Source organism: Fusarium flagelliforme, assembly GCF_020744385.1.
Source record: "Fusarium flagelliforme strain FIESC 12 MPI-CAGE-AA-0113 chromosome Unknown B0J16scaffold_2, whole genome shotgun sequence".
In the NCBI taxonomy this organism is placed as follows: domain Eukaryota; kingdom Fungi; phylum Ascomycota; class Sordariomycetes; order Hypocreales; family Nectriaceae; genus Fusarium; species Fusarium flagelliforme.
This window is the reverse complement of record NW_025763504.1, coordinates 1542714-1561374: the sequence shown is the minus strand read 5'-3', so window position 1 is coordinate 1561374 and position 18661 is coordinate 1542714. Positions and strand designations below refer to the sequence as shown.

The following is an 18661-nucleotide window of genomic DNA, read 5'->3' as shown; positions in this document are numbered from 1 at the left end:
TTGTCGAGCTGGACCGACCTGGCCTGGACTTTGTGGTGGAAAGGCTGGACCTTGCGGGTTCCCATTCATCCTAACGTCACTCACCACCCCAGCATCCTGAACTCTCCCCAGTTTCATTTTCATCTGGAAGCAGATGCAATGTTTCCTTCCCGGCCCGTCATCATGACAATTTTGCCAGTTGGCAATTATCGTTTCATGATTCCTGCCTGATCATGTATTACCCGTGATCTTCGTCATGGTTGGTTGTTGATCTTTATGGAGATGCTTGCTTTGACAATGCGACGAGCAACGGCTGCAATGGAGTCGGAACATCGCTCCAGTCACAGCATTTCACAGTTGAAACACGTTGCTCTTTCCAGCCACCGTCTAACTTGCAGCTCGCATATTGTGGCTGGTTCTCCCTTTTGTGTCGCAATGTCTTGTCATCTAATAATCTCATTCGTCAGATTAACATGTCGCCAACCCTCCATCTTAATAAGACGCTCATCATATAATTTCGAGACAGGTGCATACTCTGAAACTGGATTGCTCACGGGTATTGGCTTGCATTCATGAAGCGCAGTCCAATTGCTGTTGGCGTCACAAACTGTAGCACACAGTGGTTTGCCCAACTACTCCAGGGTGACCATGTTTACTACTCCGTAGTTTGTTCATGTTCTGGTCTGATTGTATAAATCTCTATATCCTTATTTGCATATCTCGTAAGTAACATGTGAGACCATGGAAGATTAGGTTTCAGGAGAAAGAGTCGTTGAATCGACTGTTGTGGCTTAACGTTCAGCTGGACTTGCACGATATGCGTTGGCGCCTAGCAAAAGTGCCACTCTCGCAAAGTGCCGATAGGGTACGGTATCAGAAAACTTGATTGCTGAGTAGACGAGGCGAAATTATCTCGAAATTTTATTCCAATTTAGACAAAACTTTATGTCATCTACCTGCATGACCCTGAAGTCTGAATAACATGTTTTCTCATACAAACTGGAGTGATTATAAATTGAGTTTCTGGATAGTCTCGTCTACCCTAAACTGAGGGCAAATACATGGTTCCAGAGAGTCGTCACTGCCAACATACACGTCGAAGTCGCATCTTCACATAGATACTTTTCAGGGGAAGAAATATACCAAAAAACAATTATTCAGAGATGCAAAAGCACCAGCGTACACTATCTATATCATGTACTACAACTCAAAGTGCAGGCCGCCAGGGTCTCAAATAATAATATCCTAACAATGTACTCCAGTATAAGCATGCCCAAGGGGATCGTTGCCACCCAGCATACCCATACACGATCAAACATCAAGTTCCAAGCCGCATTATCTTTCCTCGCTTTATCGTATCATTCCCTCCAAAACATGCAACTCGTCGATTGTCGTAAAAACACATGCAAAAAATCATACTGTCATCTAACCGCTGCACATGATGCAGGACTCGGGATCCTCAATGCTACATTGCAGGACGGCCTCTGAGTAAATGTCGCGTTCACGATCCTCATTGTCCTTGCCTTGGTCCTCAGACTGAGGGTTCTTCTTGACGCCCAACTCTTCCTCCTGAACCTTCTCAGCAGGCTCAGTGGGAAGGGCCTTGGGACTGTCGCCCTCCGCAACATCAGCCTTGATGACGGGAGCACGGCCGGGAACGGATGTGGTGCCATTCACGCCATTGGCGGAGTTGCCGTTCAGTCCGCTGTCCTGAGAACCGGTCCTGCTGCCGTTGAGACCAGTGCGGCCCATAGCAGAAGGCGAGGACATCAGGTAGCTTGAGCCAGCAGGAGGAGCACGCTTCTTCAATGGCTTGATCTGAGCAGAGCTACTGTCGGCAATCTTGAGAGCTTGCTGATCGACAGTGAACTGAATAGGGGCAGCAGCAGCCTGTGTACGGAGGTAGTACATGCCGGTCTTGAGACCAAGCTTCCAGCCAGCGAAGTGCATGCTAGTGATCTTGCCCATAGTAGGATCCTTCATGTGGATGTTGAGAGACTGAGACTGGTCGATGAAAGCACCGCGGTCCGCAGCCATCTGGACAACCTGTCGCTGAGAAATCTCCCACACTGTCTTGTACAGAGCCTTAACATCGGCAGGGATGTTGGGGATGTTTTGGATAGAACCGTTCTCGGCAATGATACGGTTCTTCATGGCATCAGACCAAAGTCCCATGTCGACAAGATCCTTGAGCAGCCAGGGGTTGACAACCTGGAACTCACCAGCAAGAACTCGGCGCTGGTAGATGTTGGAGGTGTAGGGCTCGAAGCACTCGTTGTTGCCAAGAATCTGCGAAGTACTGGCAGTAGGCATAGGAGCAAGGAGCAAACTGTTGCGAATACCATGGGTCTTGACATCCTCTCGAAGGGTCTCCCAGTCCCACAGGTCAGAGGGCTTAACGTTCCACATGTCGAACTGAAGAATACCCTCGGAGGCAGGAGAACCCTTAAAGGTAGAGTAAGGACCCTCCTCCTTGGCGAGCTGCACGGAGGCGGTCAGGGCAGCGTGGTAGATAGTCTCGAAGATTTGCTTGTTGAGCTCGCGAGCCTCGGGAGACTCGAAAGGCATGCGCAGGGCAAGGAAAGCATCGGCAAGACCCTGGACACCGAGACCAATGGGTCGGTGACGCATGTTGCTGTTGCGAGCCTCTTGGACAGGGTAGTGGTTCACATCGATGATCTTGTTCAAGTTGCGGACAACGACTTGACTGACCGCGTGCAGCTTCTTGAAGTCGTAACAAGCGTCATCGTAGTTGATGAAAGAAGGAAGCGCCAGAGAGGCAAGGTTGCAAACAGCGACCTCATCAGGGGCACAGTACTCAATGATCTCAGTGCACAGGTTAGAGCTTCGGATGGTACCGAGGTTCTTCTGGTTGCTCTTGCGGTTGCAAGCATCCTTGTAGAGCATGAAGGGGTTTCCGGTCTCGGTCTGGGCTTCGAGGATGGCATACCAGAGCTTCTGGGCCTTGATAGACTTACGACCCTTGCCCTCCCTCTCGTACTTCTCGTACAGAGCCTCGAACTCCTCACCATAGCAGTCGGCAAGACCGGGGCACTCGTTGGGGCACATGAGGGTCCATTCACCATTCTTTTCGACACGCTTCATGAAAAGATCAGGGATCCAAAGGGCAAGGAACAGGTCGCGAGCGCGGACTTCCTCCTTACCGTGGTTCTTTCGGAGATCAAGGAAATCGAAGACATCCGCGTGCCAGGGCTCGAGGTAGATGGCGAAAGCACCAGGTCGCTTGTTGCCACCCTGGTCGACATAGCGGGCAGTGTTGTTGAAGACACGCAGCATGGGAACGACACCGTTGGAAGTACCGTTGGTTCCGGCGATGTAGGAGCCAGTGGCACGAATGCGGTGGACGTTCAAGCCGATACCACCAGCCATCTTGGAGATCATAGCGCAAGTCTTGAGGGTATCGTAAATTCCGTCAATGCTGTCCTCCTTCATATCAACAAGGAAGCATGAAGACAGCTGAGGCTGAGGGGTACCAGCATTGAAGAGTGTGGGGGAGGCGTGAGTGAAGAACTTGCTGGACATGAGGTTGTATGTCTCCAAGACTCGCTCAATATCGTCACCCCAGATACCAACAGAAACACGCATAATCATGTGCTGAGGACGCTCGACGATCTTGCCGTCGATCTTGAGAAGGTAGGATCGCTCCAGGGTCTTGAAGCCGAAGTATTGGTATTGGAAATCTCGGTCGTAGACAATGGCGGAGTCAAGCTCCTCCTTATGTCTCATAACACACTCATAAGTCTCCTTGGAAATCATGGGTGATGCCCGGCTGTTCTTGGGGTTGACATAGTGGTAAAGGTCGCTCACAACGGCGGACCATTGCTTCTTGGTCTGCTTGTGAAGGTTGGAGACGGCAATACGGGCTGCGAGGATGGCGTAATCAGGGTGCGTAACGGTCATGTACGCAGCAGTCTCTGCAGCCTGGGAGAATCAAGTTAGTTGTTGTCGAAGGAGTTCCAATGCATTCATCACTCACGAGATCGTCCAATTGGATAGTTGTCACACCGCCGTAGACGCCGGAGATGACCTTTTGAGTGATAGCAACAGGATCAACGTGGTCCATGTCGAGGCCGTAACACAGTCTCGAGACACGGGCAGTGATCTTATCGAACTGGACACGCTCTTGGCGTCCATCTGAAGTTCCTGTCAGTGATCATGAGTCTCCAAGTTGTCGGGTCGTACATACCTCTCTTTCTAACAAACATGATGGCGGATAGAGGAAAAGGCGGGGAGGTCGTAAAGGAGGTGAAGCAGGTTCTGTGCCTGCAGATGGAAGCAGTGAAGAAGCCAAAGAGCGTCTAGAAGGGTATTGACGCTTTGTTGAAAGGGAACGTGAGAATTATTACAAGATTTTCCAGTGTTTTGTTTGTGGTTGTTGAGGAGATGAGATTTGCAAATTTGGGCGGATGGTCGATGTGGTTTTAAGGAGGCGCGTCTACCATACGCGACGCCAAGTTTTTAGCGCGTCAAACAGTGACAGGGTCGAACAAATCCATTAAAAAGGCCCCGCCTGAAACCTAAGGCAACGCCCCGTTTAGAAGCTGGGATTTGGAGAAGAGACTGATCAAAGCTGGTGATTTATGTGAAATCTAGGCGATTCCTGGTTTCATTGGGTTAAGAAAGCGTTCAGGGAAATACATCTATTGCTATTTCATGCATTTTCTGCCCAACAACGTCACTATCTCACCTCCTCTTTCCAATATCGCGGTGTCGCGCCCTCCGTGTCATTTTGCGTTGCCAGAGCGTTGGTGGGGTTTCAGAGGGGTCAGATAGCGGCGCGAAATCACGTGAAGTCAATGCAAATTATTAATTGCATGTGCTGGCTCTGTAAGCAAGCGGTGGAATTACGTCTGAGCTTGGACAGCGCAGGTTGACTGGAGGATGAGACCTTGACCTTGATGAAAACGTTCTCAGCAACCAATCAACACCGTGCATCGAAACTACCTGCCTGAGTTGGTGACGCTCTGGCCTAAAAAAAGACATCTAGAGTACAGCAGTTGCAAGGCAACAGGACATTCAGTGACTCACCATTGGGTTGAATAAAGACATTCAAAATCAATGACATCGAGACGTCTCTTTAATTGCTTTCAATTTTCAGTTACCAGCGGTTTCAGGACCTCAAGTCTCAGATTCCAAGCCTCACACTTTCGCAACATGGCTCCATCTACAACAGCCCAGCCAGCTAATGGCTCCAGTTACGAACCCAGATACATCGATGTATGTCAAAGTTCCAGTCGATTCTACTGTATCCGACCCATTAGTCATGTCCGAGATCAGATCCCGTTAACACATGACGTCTGCCAGTAGATTGGTATCAACCTTACCGATCCCATCTTTCGAGGAAAATACCACGGCAAAGAAAGACATCCCGATGATCTCGATGCCATTATCGGGAGAGCCCGTGAAGTCGGATGTACGAAGCTCATAGTTACCGGCTCGGATTTGGGTAACTCCCGAGACGCCCTCACCCTTGCCAAAGATTATCGTAAGTTTGACCCCTGTTTATCAATCTGATAATCTAACCAACTCCCGTCAACAGCCGGGACCATCTTTGGAACTGCAGGCATCCATCCCTGCAGCAGTGCCGTCTTCAGTGAAGCGGGTCCCTCTCATGAGTCTGAGCACACAACACCATGCGACCCTGATCCTGAAGCTCCGGTCTCGGAAGAGCATCCTCCTTCTTCAGAGAAGACGGAGAAGCTCATTGCAGACCTTACATCTCTTGTAACAGAGGCTCAGGCCTCAGGCCAGAAGAGCCTCGTTGCAATGGGAGAGTTTGGTCTTGACTATGACCGTCTGCACTATTGTTCCAAGACTATTCAACTTCACTCGTTTGCTGCCCAGCTCAAGGTCGCTGCTACGATATCTCCTCAGCTCCCGCTGTTCTTGCACTCTCGTGCCGCTCACGAGGACTTTGTCCGGCTTCTGAAGGAGGCGTTTGGTGAGAAGCTGGAGAAGTTAGAGAAGGGTGGTGTGGTGCATAGTTTTACTGGCACAGCTGAGGAGATGCGCGAGTTGATGGACTTGGGACTGTACATTGGTATCAACGGATGCAGCTTCAAGACAGTTGAGAACTGCGCTGTTGTTAAGGAAGTCCACCTCGACCGTCTTATGATCGAGACTGATGGACCTTGGTGCGAGGTTCGACCAAGCCACGAGGGTTACAAGTACCTGATTGAAAAGAAGAAGGAGGAACCTGCTCCTGAAAACGAGCAGAACGGGACTGGCACTGCTGAGCCTGCGAAGAAACCTCAAAAGCAGTCTAAGAAGAACCAAAAGAAGGAACCAGAAGTTCCCGAACGGTACAAGATCGTGAAGAAGGAGAAGTGGGAAGAAGGAGCCATGGTCAAGGGGCGCAACGAGCCCTGCAACATCGAACGAGTCGCCAAAATCATCGCGGGGATCAAGGAGGTCAGTATCGAAGAGGTCTGTGAAGCAGCATGGAAGAACACAGTAAAAGTATTTGGACTTGAAGAGAAGTAGGAATTGATCGACGTGTTGATCCGTCATGGGGGTATCATATAGAGAGAAAAGACATAGACCATGCGCCATATAGATCCAACAACTTTTCACATGCCAGAGCCTTTGTGCCCGCGTATCCTTCCGTGCCTCACCAATCCTGTTGTTACTCCCTCCTCACCCGTCATCCAACCAGGCATTTTCTCTCCATCTATTATCCCAGCCTCAACAAGTTGTCGTACACCAGCCCAAACATGATTGCCGGAGAACGAAACTTTGATGGTGGGCGTCCATCTTTGGGACGTGGCTGCATCATTTCTGCCGTCCTCTTCCGTTGCGACATTCGCCTCTCGAATGACTGCGTCAATCTTACTTTTCCGTCGACTTTTCCTGCCATCATCCGCACCATCCTCGTTGCCGCTCTCATCTGCTTCGCCCAAATCCACATTTGTAGGGAATGGGTCTTGTATCACAATGTCAACCTTTTCCACTCCCTTTCCATCTGTGACAATGCCCGTATCACCAAACCGAGCTTTAGCAGCAAGTCTTGCCTTTTTCGATGCCTGTTGCCTTACAGTCAAAGGCGCTCCGCGCTTGAGGCTAGTAAGCAATGATTCTCGAGATAGTGGTGGGCTCGGAAGAATAGTGTCCAACGGCGATATTTTTGTTGATTCGTTGGTATAGATGCTCCAGCCGCCACCTGCAGCGGTCATGCGCCCGGATCCTTTCTTTTCTAACAAAGCATCCAAATTCTTGCTTGAGAGGTTCCCTGATTTGAGTGTGTATCGTTCACGGGGGCGTGAAAGAGCCTTGGGAACGCCATCAACAATCAGACTTTGTAAACTCTTGGATTCGCCTGAGCCAGCAGAGCCTGTGGCTTGAGACTTGGTGATGTATAGTGAGGGAGAACCGTCAGGGAAAGCAATGTATACAGTTCGTGACGAGTCGAAATTGGTCGCACCACCAGCGTCTCGGCCTGATAGAGCAGAACCAGTGTTGTAAGGTGAGTCAACAACGAATATTCGCAAGATCAAGACAGGTATATCTTTTGGTCTGTGGAAGTGATAATGTGCCTTCACGTCTGGTAGCACATGAGTCTGAAGGTTTTGTAGGAATGTTGATGGGTGGAAGCGTGGAACTTTTAGGTTCTCTTTATCGACTTTAAGCACTTGGTCCTCGCCAGCATCTTGAGAAGGTTGCTTGAGAGGTAGAATCGAATATGCCGACCATTTTTGAGATGTTGGATTCTGCTCGAAATATGCCATATCTGCCATGGCCAGTTGATATAGCGTTAGGCCAATCCTCCAGTCGCCCTCAACGATTCTACTAACGACATCTCGTTTTGACCCTTTTTGTTGTTGCATGTCAATGTAAAGTTGTTGAAGATCGTCAATGGACTGACAAGGAGGATAAAGGTCGTCGTCTGCTTCATCGTCCTCATCTCTCCTCTCAATATAGGGCACGGCATTAGGTAGACTCTCATCGTCAAGCCAGTCTAATGCCAAGGAAATAAGTGCTTCTCGTGATAGTCTGTTGAGACTCTTCACAACAGCAGGATTGGTCGCATCAACTCGTAATGAGGACGGAAGCCTTGCTGTTGTTGGTACTGAGAAGCGGGCCATTGTTGTTTTGTTTGTTTTTTACAACGAGTCACAAAGACCGAATGTGAGCGCTCGAAGCAAGTCATACGCAAAATAAAACCACAAGACTCTTCCTCTGATTGGTGTTTAATTGAGGCAGGGGTTTATTGATCTCTTAGAATAGACCGAGCCGATAATCAATGCTTAGACATACTCATGAGACGCGATACATTCACTTGGAGTCGCGTCTGCAATCAGACCAACCAGGAATAGTGAGAAGCACGGGCCAAGAACAGGTGAACAGCCAACAGAGCGGATGTCTGGCCAAATCCGATCACGTGCTATATCATGTGATAACTTCAATATCGAGATAATGTCGACAGGCAAGCCTGCCTGTCTGTCAAAACTGTCACGACCAGAATGCCAAACAATGTCATCTCTCAAGACATCTCATCTCATCTTCCGCTTTTCTTCGGTCTAGAAAACTCACTCAAAAAAGGAGTCGAAACCAAAACTCGGTTTTAACATTGAGTGGACTCGGACGTGAGCGTGGTCCGATTCGGAGAAGCGGTTCATCTCGATTGATTGGTTGAGAGTTTTCAGTGCCTCATGGCTCTTGTCACAGCCTAGATAACGTGGTTCCACCATCAAAGGGATACCATTCCGAAAATCAAGACGCTACGATGACTGGCTCATCGAATTATTGGACTTGTGCAAAGATTGACAAGGGCCAAAGCCGCCAAACTGCCCTGATGCCGATGGGTGTCGCCGTTGGACTTGATCATGACCTCGACCTCGACGTGATGGAGGCGAATCATTGACGACACCGTGGGCCAGGCTGGGAATTGATTTTCTGCAACGGTCCAGGAGTCTCTTTATTGGCTTTGCGAGACTTCAATACCCCCACGTAAGCGAATGGCAGGGGCTATGACGTTTTGACTTGAGTCTGCAGATCGGTTCGGCAGATTTCGACAGCTTGGGACCACAGACGCGCTGTAAGAACGAAGCTACATATTGTACAAGCTACAGTATCGTCGACAGGACCAATACGTCCGAGTTGCGGCAGGGCATGATGCTATCTTTCACGGTCTCGAAAATGTGTGTCATAATTTTCCTTTAGTGATCTGGGGCCGCAGGCAAGCGAGTTGCTTTCCAAACTGGAGACACTTTCTTTTTTGGAGATTGTGCTAGGGCCCCATTTTTGACGGGGAGTTCACGGAAGATTTGCGGATAAAGGCTCCAGGGTGAAAGAGACCCTTCGGACTGGATCCAATAGTTGCAGAAACCATCAACCAGAACGAACGCCTTGGCTGGTTTCGTTCTGGCGTGCAGAATAGATTGGTACGCTCGGTCCCTTTGGAATTCGTGAAGGATTCACTGTACAGCCAGTACCAGCTTCGAGAGAGTCCCTTGACTCCTTGAGGCTGAACCCAGTCTATGCACAACGACAAAAGAACATGTCTCAGCTGAGCTGCTCCAGTGTGTAGTCAAACAAGAGGCAATTAAACCGTTGGCCATGTATGTAAGTGGGGGCAAAATCAGGAACTCCCTCTACAATCATCACATAGGCTTTTGACGCTGCCGATCTTGCAGTAACTTTGAGTTTCAATGAGAGGGAATTCATTCTGGAAGGCCAACCTCGTTGTGAGCAAGATTATTCATCCACTGGGCGTCAATAGCTCAAATTTGCTTGTGCGCGGATTTCTTTCACCGATTTTTCAGTCCAGTGCAGGAAGCTAGAATTGGCGAAAATCAAAGACACGGCCTTGTAACGATAGGGTTAGCTGACTCCCATGTCTGAGAAGAACAGACAACTCCCCGAAGCTGTCCGAATCCGCTCATCTGCAGAGAAGGAGTTGGGGCGGTTGTGTGACCCCGTTCCAGAGTGGCATGCCAAGTTTCGATTTCCCTTCTCTGTCGAGTGAAGTACATCGTCTGCTGTACGACTCCAATTTCAGCAACATGTGCAAGTGGGGGTATTGGAGTTCTTTCCCTCTTTCCCTGTCGCCCAAGAACGAACTCATAAGCGGCGATGAAACGAACCGACCCACGCTGACTGATTTTCTGCGAGATAATCACTCATAGAAATAGAGGGATTGGCTGTGTCTGAGCATGACCGTTCAAAATCGGAGATGGAGAAGGTATCCGCGAAATAAGAGATATCCACGTCTCCAGACTAGTGACAGCCAATAGACAGGGGGCGGGGAGTTGGAATTTGAGCACACAACACTTGTCTTCAAAATACAGTGCCAGTGCAATATGTGAATTGGCTATTGGACTGAAGTCAACATTAACTCGATACATGCTGCCATGCTTAATGTATAGTATAAAGTCAATTGCTTCCTTCTCACAACACAAAAGCTCACTGCAGCGGCTTCTTGCTGTCTCGGCCCTGCTTGCGCTTTAAAACCAACATCCATATGCCGAATAAGGTAAAAAAAGCCCAACGCAGGGTCCTGGTGCAACCTCGGTGGTCATCCGTGGCATATGGCATGGGGGGTGTGATGAATGATCATTGATGCGAGGGAGGGACTTGGGAGTCCATGACGGCTGGAGCTCCGGCTCATGTGTGATTGTTAAGCAAGCCGCCGGCCCATGCATGTAATCCTGATCGGAGCTGGCAGGTTGGTAAGCAAAATTTTCTGTGCTCTTTGCTCTATTTCACAGAGCCACTATTGAGCAACGAAAGAGGTAATACAGTAAAACATGTGAGATACAACAGGAAAGCAGAATAGAGTATAAACAAAGAATAGCAACAAAGATAGAGTCGCAATCATCTCGACATGAATATTGCGACATACACACGGCTTTATTACTCTTCCATTCGCCAGATACCCCCATGTTCTAGGCCACCATCTCATCGTTGAAAAGGCTGGGTCCTCGTTTACAACTAAGCCTCCGACTCCAGGAGGGGGCCCTTTGCCATCCAGTGACTACTCAGCTCATTACCCACTAACCCACCACCCACGGGCTCCCCAAACAATAACCCACTCCACTAAACCCATCTGCGTAGTGGCTTCGGCGTCAATCGGCTTCCCAAGTTGCATCCACTTTGAGAAAACAGACTTGACTTGCCTTGACCCCAGCGCCCTTCTTTCTTCCTCCACTTCCTCCCCAAGAACCTCCAGAATCGACCTCGGAATAGACTCATTGTTCATCTTGAATCTGAGAAACGACGACGATACGACGATACACGTTCGATTTTTCACCGAGCACGCGGCTATCGATTTGGGACTGACCGATATTATTGAGTCACCCGCAGCCGTTGGCAAATTTGCCTGCACAGACCCCGCTCATCCTCGTTGAACCGCCTCCGGATTCGATATCGAATCATCGACTACCGTTTGATTGAAGACACTTTGAAGAAGTAATTGGTGTTTGGAACCCAATTCAAGAGGGAATAACTGGCCTCGAATCATTCATCGAAATGACAAACTTCAACGGTCGCCGCGGCCCCAACGTGTCGCAATACCTTCGCGACCTCAACGCCATTAACCGTCAAGAGACTGCTCACGACGAGCCTTTCAACATGGAGGAGGATCTCGCTCTTTTCACCAACACTCAATTCTTCGACTTTGAGACTGGCCAGAACACCGACTACCAGGCCCACCCCGTGAAGGTTGATTTGGAGGCTGCTCAAAGCACTTCCCCTTCCGATGGAATGACTCCGGCCCCCTCTGTCGTGGGTGATATCACTGCCGGTAACTTCGATTTCATGCAGGGTGAGTTTTTGATGTTCTTGTGTTATACGGCACTTCCCACCTTGAAAACATGTCAAACTGGAGATTGAAGGGATGGAGTACATCAATGAGAGGGAATTGCAACAACGCGCAAACATCGATGCATTATTGTTTTATCACGGAAAGCAGAAATTCTCTTGAATTTCTGCCCTTTGGTATTACCAATGATCGAAATTTCGGTTTCTCACTGATGCTCTGCTCCTCACTCCACTATACATCCATATGGCTACAATCCAAGCGGATTGCCTCAATTATCACATCTGACACCTGGTCCGAAAATGGGCAATGAGAAGCGTCTTACCGCTTCACTAACCGTTAACTCTATTTACCCCACCCTCCCTTGAGAACATTTGTCCCAACCTGCAGGCCTGCATGCCGCCTTCTGGTCATTGGGGATAAGCAGTCCCTCTATGCTAGGCTGCTCAAGTGCGGCCCAGGTCTAGGATCTCAAGCTCAATGCTAGTGGCTGCATAAACGATGGTGTCTATGGCGCAATATCTCGTGATTTGCCGACACTGATCACGACATCACTATGCATCCCTGCACTTCACTACCACTTCCCAAGTTGGGATAGGCTCTTCCCCAGATCTCAAGCACTTCTGCAATACACAATGACTACTCTTCAACTCCGCAAGCCTACTATCTTCTCTACTTCAGTCATGATAGACTCTTCTCGACATCAACTGACCACAATACCATGGCAGGCGACTTCAACTTCCCCGACTTTACCGGCACTTATCCTTCAACCCCCATGACCGCCGCCTTTGCTGATGGCACTCAGAACTTCGCTGCTCTGCAGCCTAGTGCCCCCGCGAGCTACCAGCCTGTACCACAACAGCAGCAGGCTCCTCACTTCGCTCAGCCAGCTGCCCCTCAGCTTTCATCCGAGAGGCGCGACTCCGAGACCGCCTCTGGCGCTGGTCGTGGATCCGTCAACTTGGAGGAAGCTTCCCGTCATGCCGCTGAGGAAGATAAGCGAAGACGCAACACTGCTGCCAGTGCTCGCTTCCGTATCAAGAAGAAGCAGCGTGAGCAAGCTCTTGAGAAGTCCGCTAAGGAGATGTCCGAGAAGGTTTCCGTTCTAGAGAGCAAGGTGTCACAACTCGAGACCGAGAACAAGTGGCTCAAGAACCTCTTAGTTGACAAGAACGAGGGCAATGATGAGATTGTTGCTTTTTGGAAGGAGTTTCTTGCATCTAAGGCTGCTGACAAGTCCGAGTCAAAAGCCAAGTCCTCCGTCAAGGAGGAGACAAGGTGATTGCAACAAACCTATAAAAGTGCAGCAAAATCCTGGGTCGACCTTTAATGAGGAAGGCCGACGGCGTTCTTCTGGCTCGTTTTGCATCTAGTGGGGGCTATGCGGCGTTTTCTGATCTTTTCAACAATATCTGGGGGTACAAGGAGCATGATGATGATACATTGGATACGGCACATACACAACATAAAAATCACGAGAGGGATAGTGAGGGGACGTTTTCAGCGGATGAGAGGCATGATGGATACATATTGCACGAGCTGCCTTTGCAGCAACTGATAGATACCAGTCCCTGGGTTCAAGCAACAGGATAAACTGGCTGGAATTCTTTGTTTTGACTTGTCATGATATCAACGGGTATACGATATATCGTTTCCGTAACTAGTTTCTTATTCCATGTTCAACACTTTTTGGTCCGAAGAAACCATGCTTTGAAAGCCAGTGTTTATTGAGTTACTAATAGAACTCTTCCACATCCATATCTATCTCTTATTCGCTTCTTTGCGTGTCGTAATCATGGACCTATGTCCCATTGCTCATCCCGTTAACCAAATATGAACCTCTAAGCATATATTATCCTCTCATTTCTGCTGCTCCGCCTCCTCAGCTGCCTTCTTCGCTTTCAAAACATCCATGCGTTCCTTATTCCTCTTTCCCAACAACCTCAACGTTTGCGCCTTCTCATGTTCCGTCATCCCCGCCCAATTCCCAATCCTGCCCATCGTCCCATCTGTGTTAACCACAAGGGGACCCATGGCATCCAGCGCGACGGACTCTCCAACGCGCAGCTGAGTCGGGCCATTATTGGCAGCATCTTCCGGGGCCGGTAGAGGAAGAGGGTTCTTGTTATCCTTGCTCTCTTGCTGAGCAGGCTGTTGCTCGTCCTTGGACATAGTGCTGGAGAAGCGGAAGGCTGATGGCGTGTAGTAGTTGTTGTTTAGGCGTGTGATTGCGAAGCGTGGGAAGCGCTTGAGCATAATGTGGTTGAGATGTGTTATGTATAACTTCACTCAGTGAGTGAAAGTGACTAGCAGAGATATCAAATCTCTCGCTGAAATGCTTAAGATTTAAGAAATTACAGAATTGAGGTTTGGTTTGATGAGCTATGGGGAATTATATTGAAAGAAAGAGGAGCTGTAAGTGAGGCGCTGCTTGGATTGGGTTCGGAGTAGGATAGAAAAAAATGGAAGCCGATAGTCAAGAAAGCTGACCACTAAGAATGGATCCCTGGGTTTGTTCTAGAACTACCTAGCCGCGATACTCACTGACCGCATTAACAAGGAAGCCAGAATACGGAAAACACATGAGTTGACTATTTTATCATCTAATTCTATGTTATTCTAAGTTGCAACACTACTGTATTGGTTTATTTCTCCGTTCGAGTAAGTTCTTTTGTTTGTTTGTGGGTCTTGGCCCAACTCAACGATCCCCGGGTCAGTTCGTGGGACACTCAGAATACTACGACTGTGGTTATCATGGCATGAAGGGTTACACTACTATACACTCGTCAATTTAATGTAATGTCACAGTTTTTCCAGATAAATTGTACAGTGGGGATGGATATAACTGTCTAACAAGGGCCCTATAGACCCCTCCATCTATCAAGAGGTACTTCTTTCAAGTCCAGGTATCAGATACCCGGGTTCTGTTCATTGATACAAACCATACATCTTCAGCGCATGACAGTCGTCGTAACACATAATCTGTCTCAAAGAGACATTCTCACAGAACGTAGAGACTGACATAGTATACTGCATGTCAACAGTCTAGCCCACAAAGCATAATGCAATAGTCTTACATAGACCAATTGTTCTATACTCAGAATTCTGGCCGTTCGTTAGAGGCCATTTAGTGAAGCTTGCGGTGCCTATGTCATATTAGCGCTGTCGTGTGGAACGTTCACAAAGTTCTGCAATGCTTACTTGGTGACAACACGCTCGATGGCGTCCATTCCCATCTTGAGAACGTCCATACGAGGACCGTATGACAGTCTTACGAAGTGATGGCAAGGGGAGTCGAAAAGGTCACGACGACGCGAAGGGTTGAGATCAAAGAAGATACCAGGCACCACGATGACCTTCTCCTCCAGACAGGCCTGGAAGAAGTTGAGACCGTCGGCAATAGTGTCGGGGAGACCCTCGAGGTTGAGCCAGCTAAAGAAATGGTCAGGCTAGTGGCGAGAGAATTTGGAGTGATGCAGTGACTTACAGGTAGAAGGTCGAGTCGGGCACGTACTTGATGACGAAGCCCATCTCGCGGAGACGTCGAACAACGAAGTCACGCTTTTCCTAAAGATGTGTTAGTACTTCCGTGTCTTGGCTATTGAAGTCCATAAAGGCTTACTCTGAAGTGAGACTGAAGGTGAATCATCTCATTGCGAACAAGTTCGGGCTCGAGCATGGGAATAGCGGCCTCCTGGAAAGGATGCGAGGCACCACCGTCCAGGTAAGAACCACATGAACCAATACTATTGTTTTGTTAGTCGTGATTGTCCATAGTCAAGTTAAATCACCAAAAGCAGTCTCATGCGACCTGACGAAAGTTCAGGAGCTTGGGGCTGACTCACGCATTAATGTATTCTAGATAAACCGAATTAGCTTTCTTTTCATGACTTTGAATTATGATGAATTGGTTTGTGCTTACCCTTAGGTCCCAAGATCCAGGCAATTCTCCAGCCAGGCAGGCGGAAGCGCTTGGTAAGACCATCAATAATCAGAACATCATCCTCGTTAACATCCTCAACGTTCTCAGCAGCACTGATGGTGCTTCCCGAGCAGTTGTCGGCGTAGTAGTATCCAGAATAGAATTCATCGGAGATGAATGTCGCACGGTCTCGACACAAGTCCTGGATCTCGGCAAGCTCTGGGTTGACAATCACACGACCGGTAGGGTTGCGAGGGTTTGATGTGAGGATAACGGAAGTACCACGAGCAATCTCTTCAGCAATCTTGTCGGGGTGAATATGGTAGCCGTCCTCCTCAGACAGTGGTACGGGAATGGCAGCGAACTGTGGGAATCTGTTAGTACGCATATCATGACCAATTATCAAAACTTGTTCGCTAAGAACTCACGTTCTTGAAAAGACTCAGCATTTCATTGTAAGCCGTGTAATCAGGCAAGAAGAAGGACAGGTATGAGTTGCCCAAGACAGCAGCGATACGGATGAGACCAGCACGACCACCGGGGACGATAGCAACGTTCTCCCAGGTATACTGGCTCTCCTTGCCCTGTCGGTGAGCCTCGTTGTAGAGCTTCGCAACAGCCTCCCTCAGGGGCTTGATACCAGCTGTAGGACCGTACTCTCGGCCGGCCATGGAGACGTTAATGGTATCCGGGCGGGGGAAACAGCCTTCGATGTCGTCCTCGACTTCGGGAGCACCCTGGCCAAGGTTGGCCCAGGCATCGGGGTCGTCGAGGTAGCCATACTCGGAGGCTCGCTCTGTGCACCAGATAACACCAGTGGATGATCGGCTGGCGTCGAGGCCAGCATGAGGCATGTGACCCTCATGAGCGTTTCGGAACTGACGATGGACCTTGGATTGGTATTCTATTTAACTTCAGTTAGTATTTCGTCGTTGTCATATTGTAGTTGCAAGCTATATTCTGATCGTGGGTTTGGCAGTGACGTTGTGGAGAGCTGCAGCCAAGCTCCTGTACAGCTCTAGGTGTAAGGCGGGTTTGGAGGGGTAACTAAGGCCAGGATAGAGGGGCAGCCACAGATGACAGGGATTGAAGAGGGGAAAAGCAAGAACCCAGCAAGGCAATGCACAGCAAATGCAACGCCCCATTGGCGCCGGTAGTCAAAAGGCGGGACGGTGAGGGGAGGTGAGAAAACGGTGAAGAGAGTAGATGAGGGTTTTGGCGATGGTTCATGAGAGTCCCCAGAGCTCAGGAAGCTAGGATACAAAGACAGAGCTGGGGCGACACAGCTCAGGGCAATGTCTCAAAGTCCAAGACGAACCAGAACAGCCATGAGACAAGACCGGGCTGGGGGTAGACATTAACGTACCGTTCATCGAAGGTTCGGTGGTACTGAAACGGCGGGTGAGCACCTTGGGCTTGGGTTCGCCAGTATGGCGGTTGATAGAGAACTTGCGTCCGCTAAAAGACATGATGGGCGGTGGGTAATAGGATCGCGACTCGATATAGGTAGGAAGGAGTTTCGCAAAGGTTTGAGGAAGAATTCAGTTATGGCTCCAAGCCAAAACAAGTGATGATGAGGACGAGTAAGTAGCAGTTGCGAGGTCCCGCCTAAGTTTTGGGGGATAATGGAGCTCTAGCTTAGTGAGGTCCGGGCAGTCATGCAAGTCACAACGTAGTAGTCGCGACAGTGCGAAGAGAAAGAGTTGGTGGTAAAGAGAAGAAAGAAGGAAGAGGAGGGAAAAACAAGGTGGATGGATTTACGGGGGATTACATGTAACTTTAAACAAGTGCAGAAGAAAAGAAATCAGATCGGTCACCGAAAAATTAGGTCGGGGGTGGAACCTGGAGCCTTCAGGTACTGTACTCTCTACAGCGCCTTGGACTTGGATGTGTGTCACGAACAAGAACAAGACAGAAAAGGGAAGCCATTCAGCATCAAGAGTGGTCTGTGAGTACCAGGCCAGCATCAGCATTGGCCAAGCTGAGAGGAATGCGATTGGATTGAGCTGACTATCGCCAGATGGATGGTATTGGATGTATGCATCATGCACTGAACATCAACGGAAAACGGCATCTTTGGAGCAACCATTTGACAAGATTTAATTATCGTCTTGCGTAATCACTTACCGTACCTCTGAATCGCTTCAAAAAGTCTCATTCGGTTGCCAACCTCACACCGAGTATTAACAACTACTCACTATGGATATTCCGCTTTGACAATGCATTGCCAATCCTGGGGTAAAAAATGGCCCCCTTTTTCAATGCTGATACGACTTGTCAGGTTGGTTTTGGAGTCGAGACGCTTCTCTTACAGATACCAGATGCAGTTACAGTACCTCTGTAGCTATCCTAGCTTCATCCAATCATTCTCTACTTTCATCGCATTTACCACCTGAAGCTGGAGTATCAAGTAGGTATGGAAGATGCACTTAATCCATCTTTTAGGTACATACAACAGAAATATTCATAGCTTATTCTTCTTTGAATCGGGTATTCATTGACATCTAATTCTATTCTGCCCAACATCAACCCGACCGGACTCAAATGTCCCGAACAGAGCCCCGCATAGAATGGCAAAGTGACGATCTTTGGGATATCGTTACCTAAAACCTCATCCCCTGCCAGTTCGGTTTCTCCCCTTACCCACAACGCCTCATTCGCCCGGCCCGATCCCTAAACTTGCCGTCAAGTATCAAGTTCAAAGCTCTTACATGCTGACATTGGCTGTTCTTACTGCTTTCACCGGGTGAAATGTCGCGCATCTTTCAAAAGGGAAGCTCGGTGAGAAGCCGAAACTGAAACACTCTAGAACCTCGCTAGAATGCCTGATATCAATCAGGGAACAAGTCCGGTTGGTCCCGATCTCAAGGGTCTTCAGGTACATGCACAAGCGGGTTGTTGAATCATGAGACATACACGTTACTTGGGCTTTGTATGGGACGTTTTGCATACGGGCGAGGCTGGGGAATGGGTTCCTATGTTCA

At 48.9% G+C, this 18661-nt stretch overlaps 6 protein-coding genes across 6 annotated transcripts; 2 read left to right on the top strand and 4 right to left on the bottom strand.

The window, feature by feature from the left end:
* Nucleotides 1-982: 982 nt before the first annotated feature.
* On the bottom strand, nucleotides 983-4505 carry B0J16DRAFT_332637 (ribonucleotide reductase). The gene is made up of 3 exons (XM_046126734.1): nucleotides 4187-4505; nucleotides 3977-4134; nucleotides 983-3921 (listed from the first exon to the last, which is right to left on the bottom strand). Exons 1-3 carry the CDS (start codon nucleotides 4203-4205, stop codon nucleotides 1405-1407), a joined length of 2694 nt encoding a protein of 897 aa, XP_045986160.1. The 5' UTR covers nucleotides 4206-4505; the 3' UTR covers nucleotides 983-1404.
* Nucleotides 4506-5154: 649 nt separating this feature from the next.
* B0J16DRAFT_315942 (uncharacterized protein) lies at nucleotides 5155-6483 on the top strand (the record flags this gene model as incomplete). Its single annotated transcript, XM_046125282.1, has 3 exons — nucleotides 5155-5217; nucleotides 5308-5485; nucleotides 5540-6483. The coding sequence occupies 3 exons, from the start codon at nucleotides 5155-5157 to the stop codon at nucleotides 6481-6483; spliced, it is 1185 nt and encodes a 394-aa protein (XP_045986159.1).
* Nucleotides 6484-6526: 43 nt separating this feature from the next.
* On the bottom strand, nucleotides 6527-8290 carry B0J16DRAFT_56543 (centromere protein Chl4/mis15/CENP-N). The gene has a single exon (XM_046134071.1). It carries the CDS (start codon nucleotides 8079-8081, stop codon nucleotides 6570-6572), a length of 1512 nt encoding a protein of 503 aa, XP_045986158.1. The 5' UTR covers nucleotides 8082-8290; the 3' UTR covers nucleotides 6527-6569.
* Nucleotides 8291-11466: 3176 nt separating this feature from the next.
* B0J16DRAFT_394289 (uncharacterized protein) lies at nucleotides 11467-13482 on the top strand (the record flags this gene model as incomplete). The annotated part of the gene is made up of 2 exons (XM_046132123.1): nucleotides 11467-11761; nucleotides 12415-13482. The coding sequence occupies 2 exons, from the start codon at nucleotides 11467-11469 to the stop codon at nucleotides 13035-13037; spliced, it is 918 nt and encodes a 305-aa protein (XP_045986157.1). The 3' UTR covers nucleotides 13038-13482.
* Nucleotides 13327-14229, bottom strand: B0J16DRAFT_56522 (uncharacterized protein). The gene has a single exon (XM_046134070.1). It carries the CDS (start codon nucleotides 14009-14011, stop codon nucleotides 13616-13618), a length of 396 nt encoding a protein of 131 aa, XP_045986156.1. The 5' UTR covers nucleotides 14012-14229; the 3' UTR covers nucleotides 13327-13615.
* A 337-nt stretch (nucleotides 14230-14566) lies between these two features.
* On the bottom strand, nucleotides 14567-17549 carry B0J16DRAFT_332629 (pyridoxal phosphate-dependent transferase). Its single transcript, XM_046126733.1, has 8 exons — nucleotides 17044-17549; nucleotides 16106-16581; nucleotides 15678-16041; nucleotides 15601-15613; nucleotides 15378-15501; nucleotides 15243-15322; nucleotides 14957-15187; nucleotides 14567-14901 (listed from the first exon to the last, which is right to left on the bottom strand). The coding sequence occupies exons 1-8, from the start codon at nucleotides 17144-17146 to the stop codon at nucleotides 14883-14885; spliced, it is 1410 nt and encodes a 469-aa protein (XP_045986155.1). The 5' UTR covers nucleotides 17147-17549; the 3' UTR covers nucleotides 14567-14882.
* Nucleotides 17550-18661: the final 1112 nt, after the last annotated feature.

What these genes read in the sequence shown, in the direction of transcription:
- B0J16DRAFT_332637 (XM_046126734.1), bottom strand. An exon ending in CTATCCAATTGGACGATCTC is followed by an intron (nt 3,922 to 3,976) that starts GTGAGTGATGAA and finishes TGATTCTCCCAG; the next exon opens with GCTGCAGAGACTGCTGCGTA.
- B0J16DRAFT_332629 (XM_046126733.1), bottom strand. Translation starts at nt 17,146, where the DNA reads ATGTCTTTTAGCGGACGCAAGTTCTCTATCAACCGCCATACTGGCGAA. An exon ending in CACCGAACCTTCGATGAACG is followed by an intron (nt 16,582 to 17,043) that starts GTACGTTAATGT and finishes GAAGTTAAATAG; the next exon opens with AATACCAATCCAAGGTCCAT. An exon ending in TGCTGAGTCTTTTCAAGAAC is followed by an intron (nt 16,042 to 16,105) that starts GTGAGTTCTTAG and finishes AGATTCCCACAG; the next exon opens with TTCGCTGCCATTCCCGTACC.
- B0J16DRAFT_56522 (XM_046134070.1), bottom strand. Translation starts at nt 14,011, where the DNA reads ATGCTCAAGCGCTTCCCACGCTTCGCAATCACACGCCTAAACAACAAC.
- B0J16DRAFT_56543 (XM_046134071.1), bottom strand. Translation starts at nt 8,081, where the DNA reads ATGGCCCGCTTCTCAGTACCAACAACAGCAAGGCTTCCGTCCTCATTA.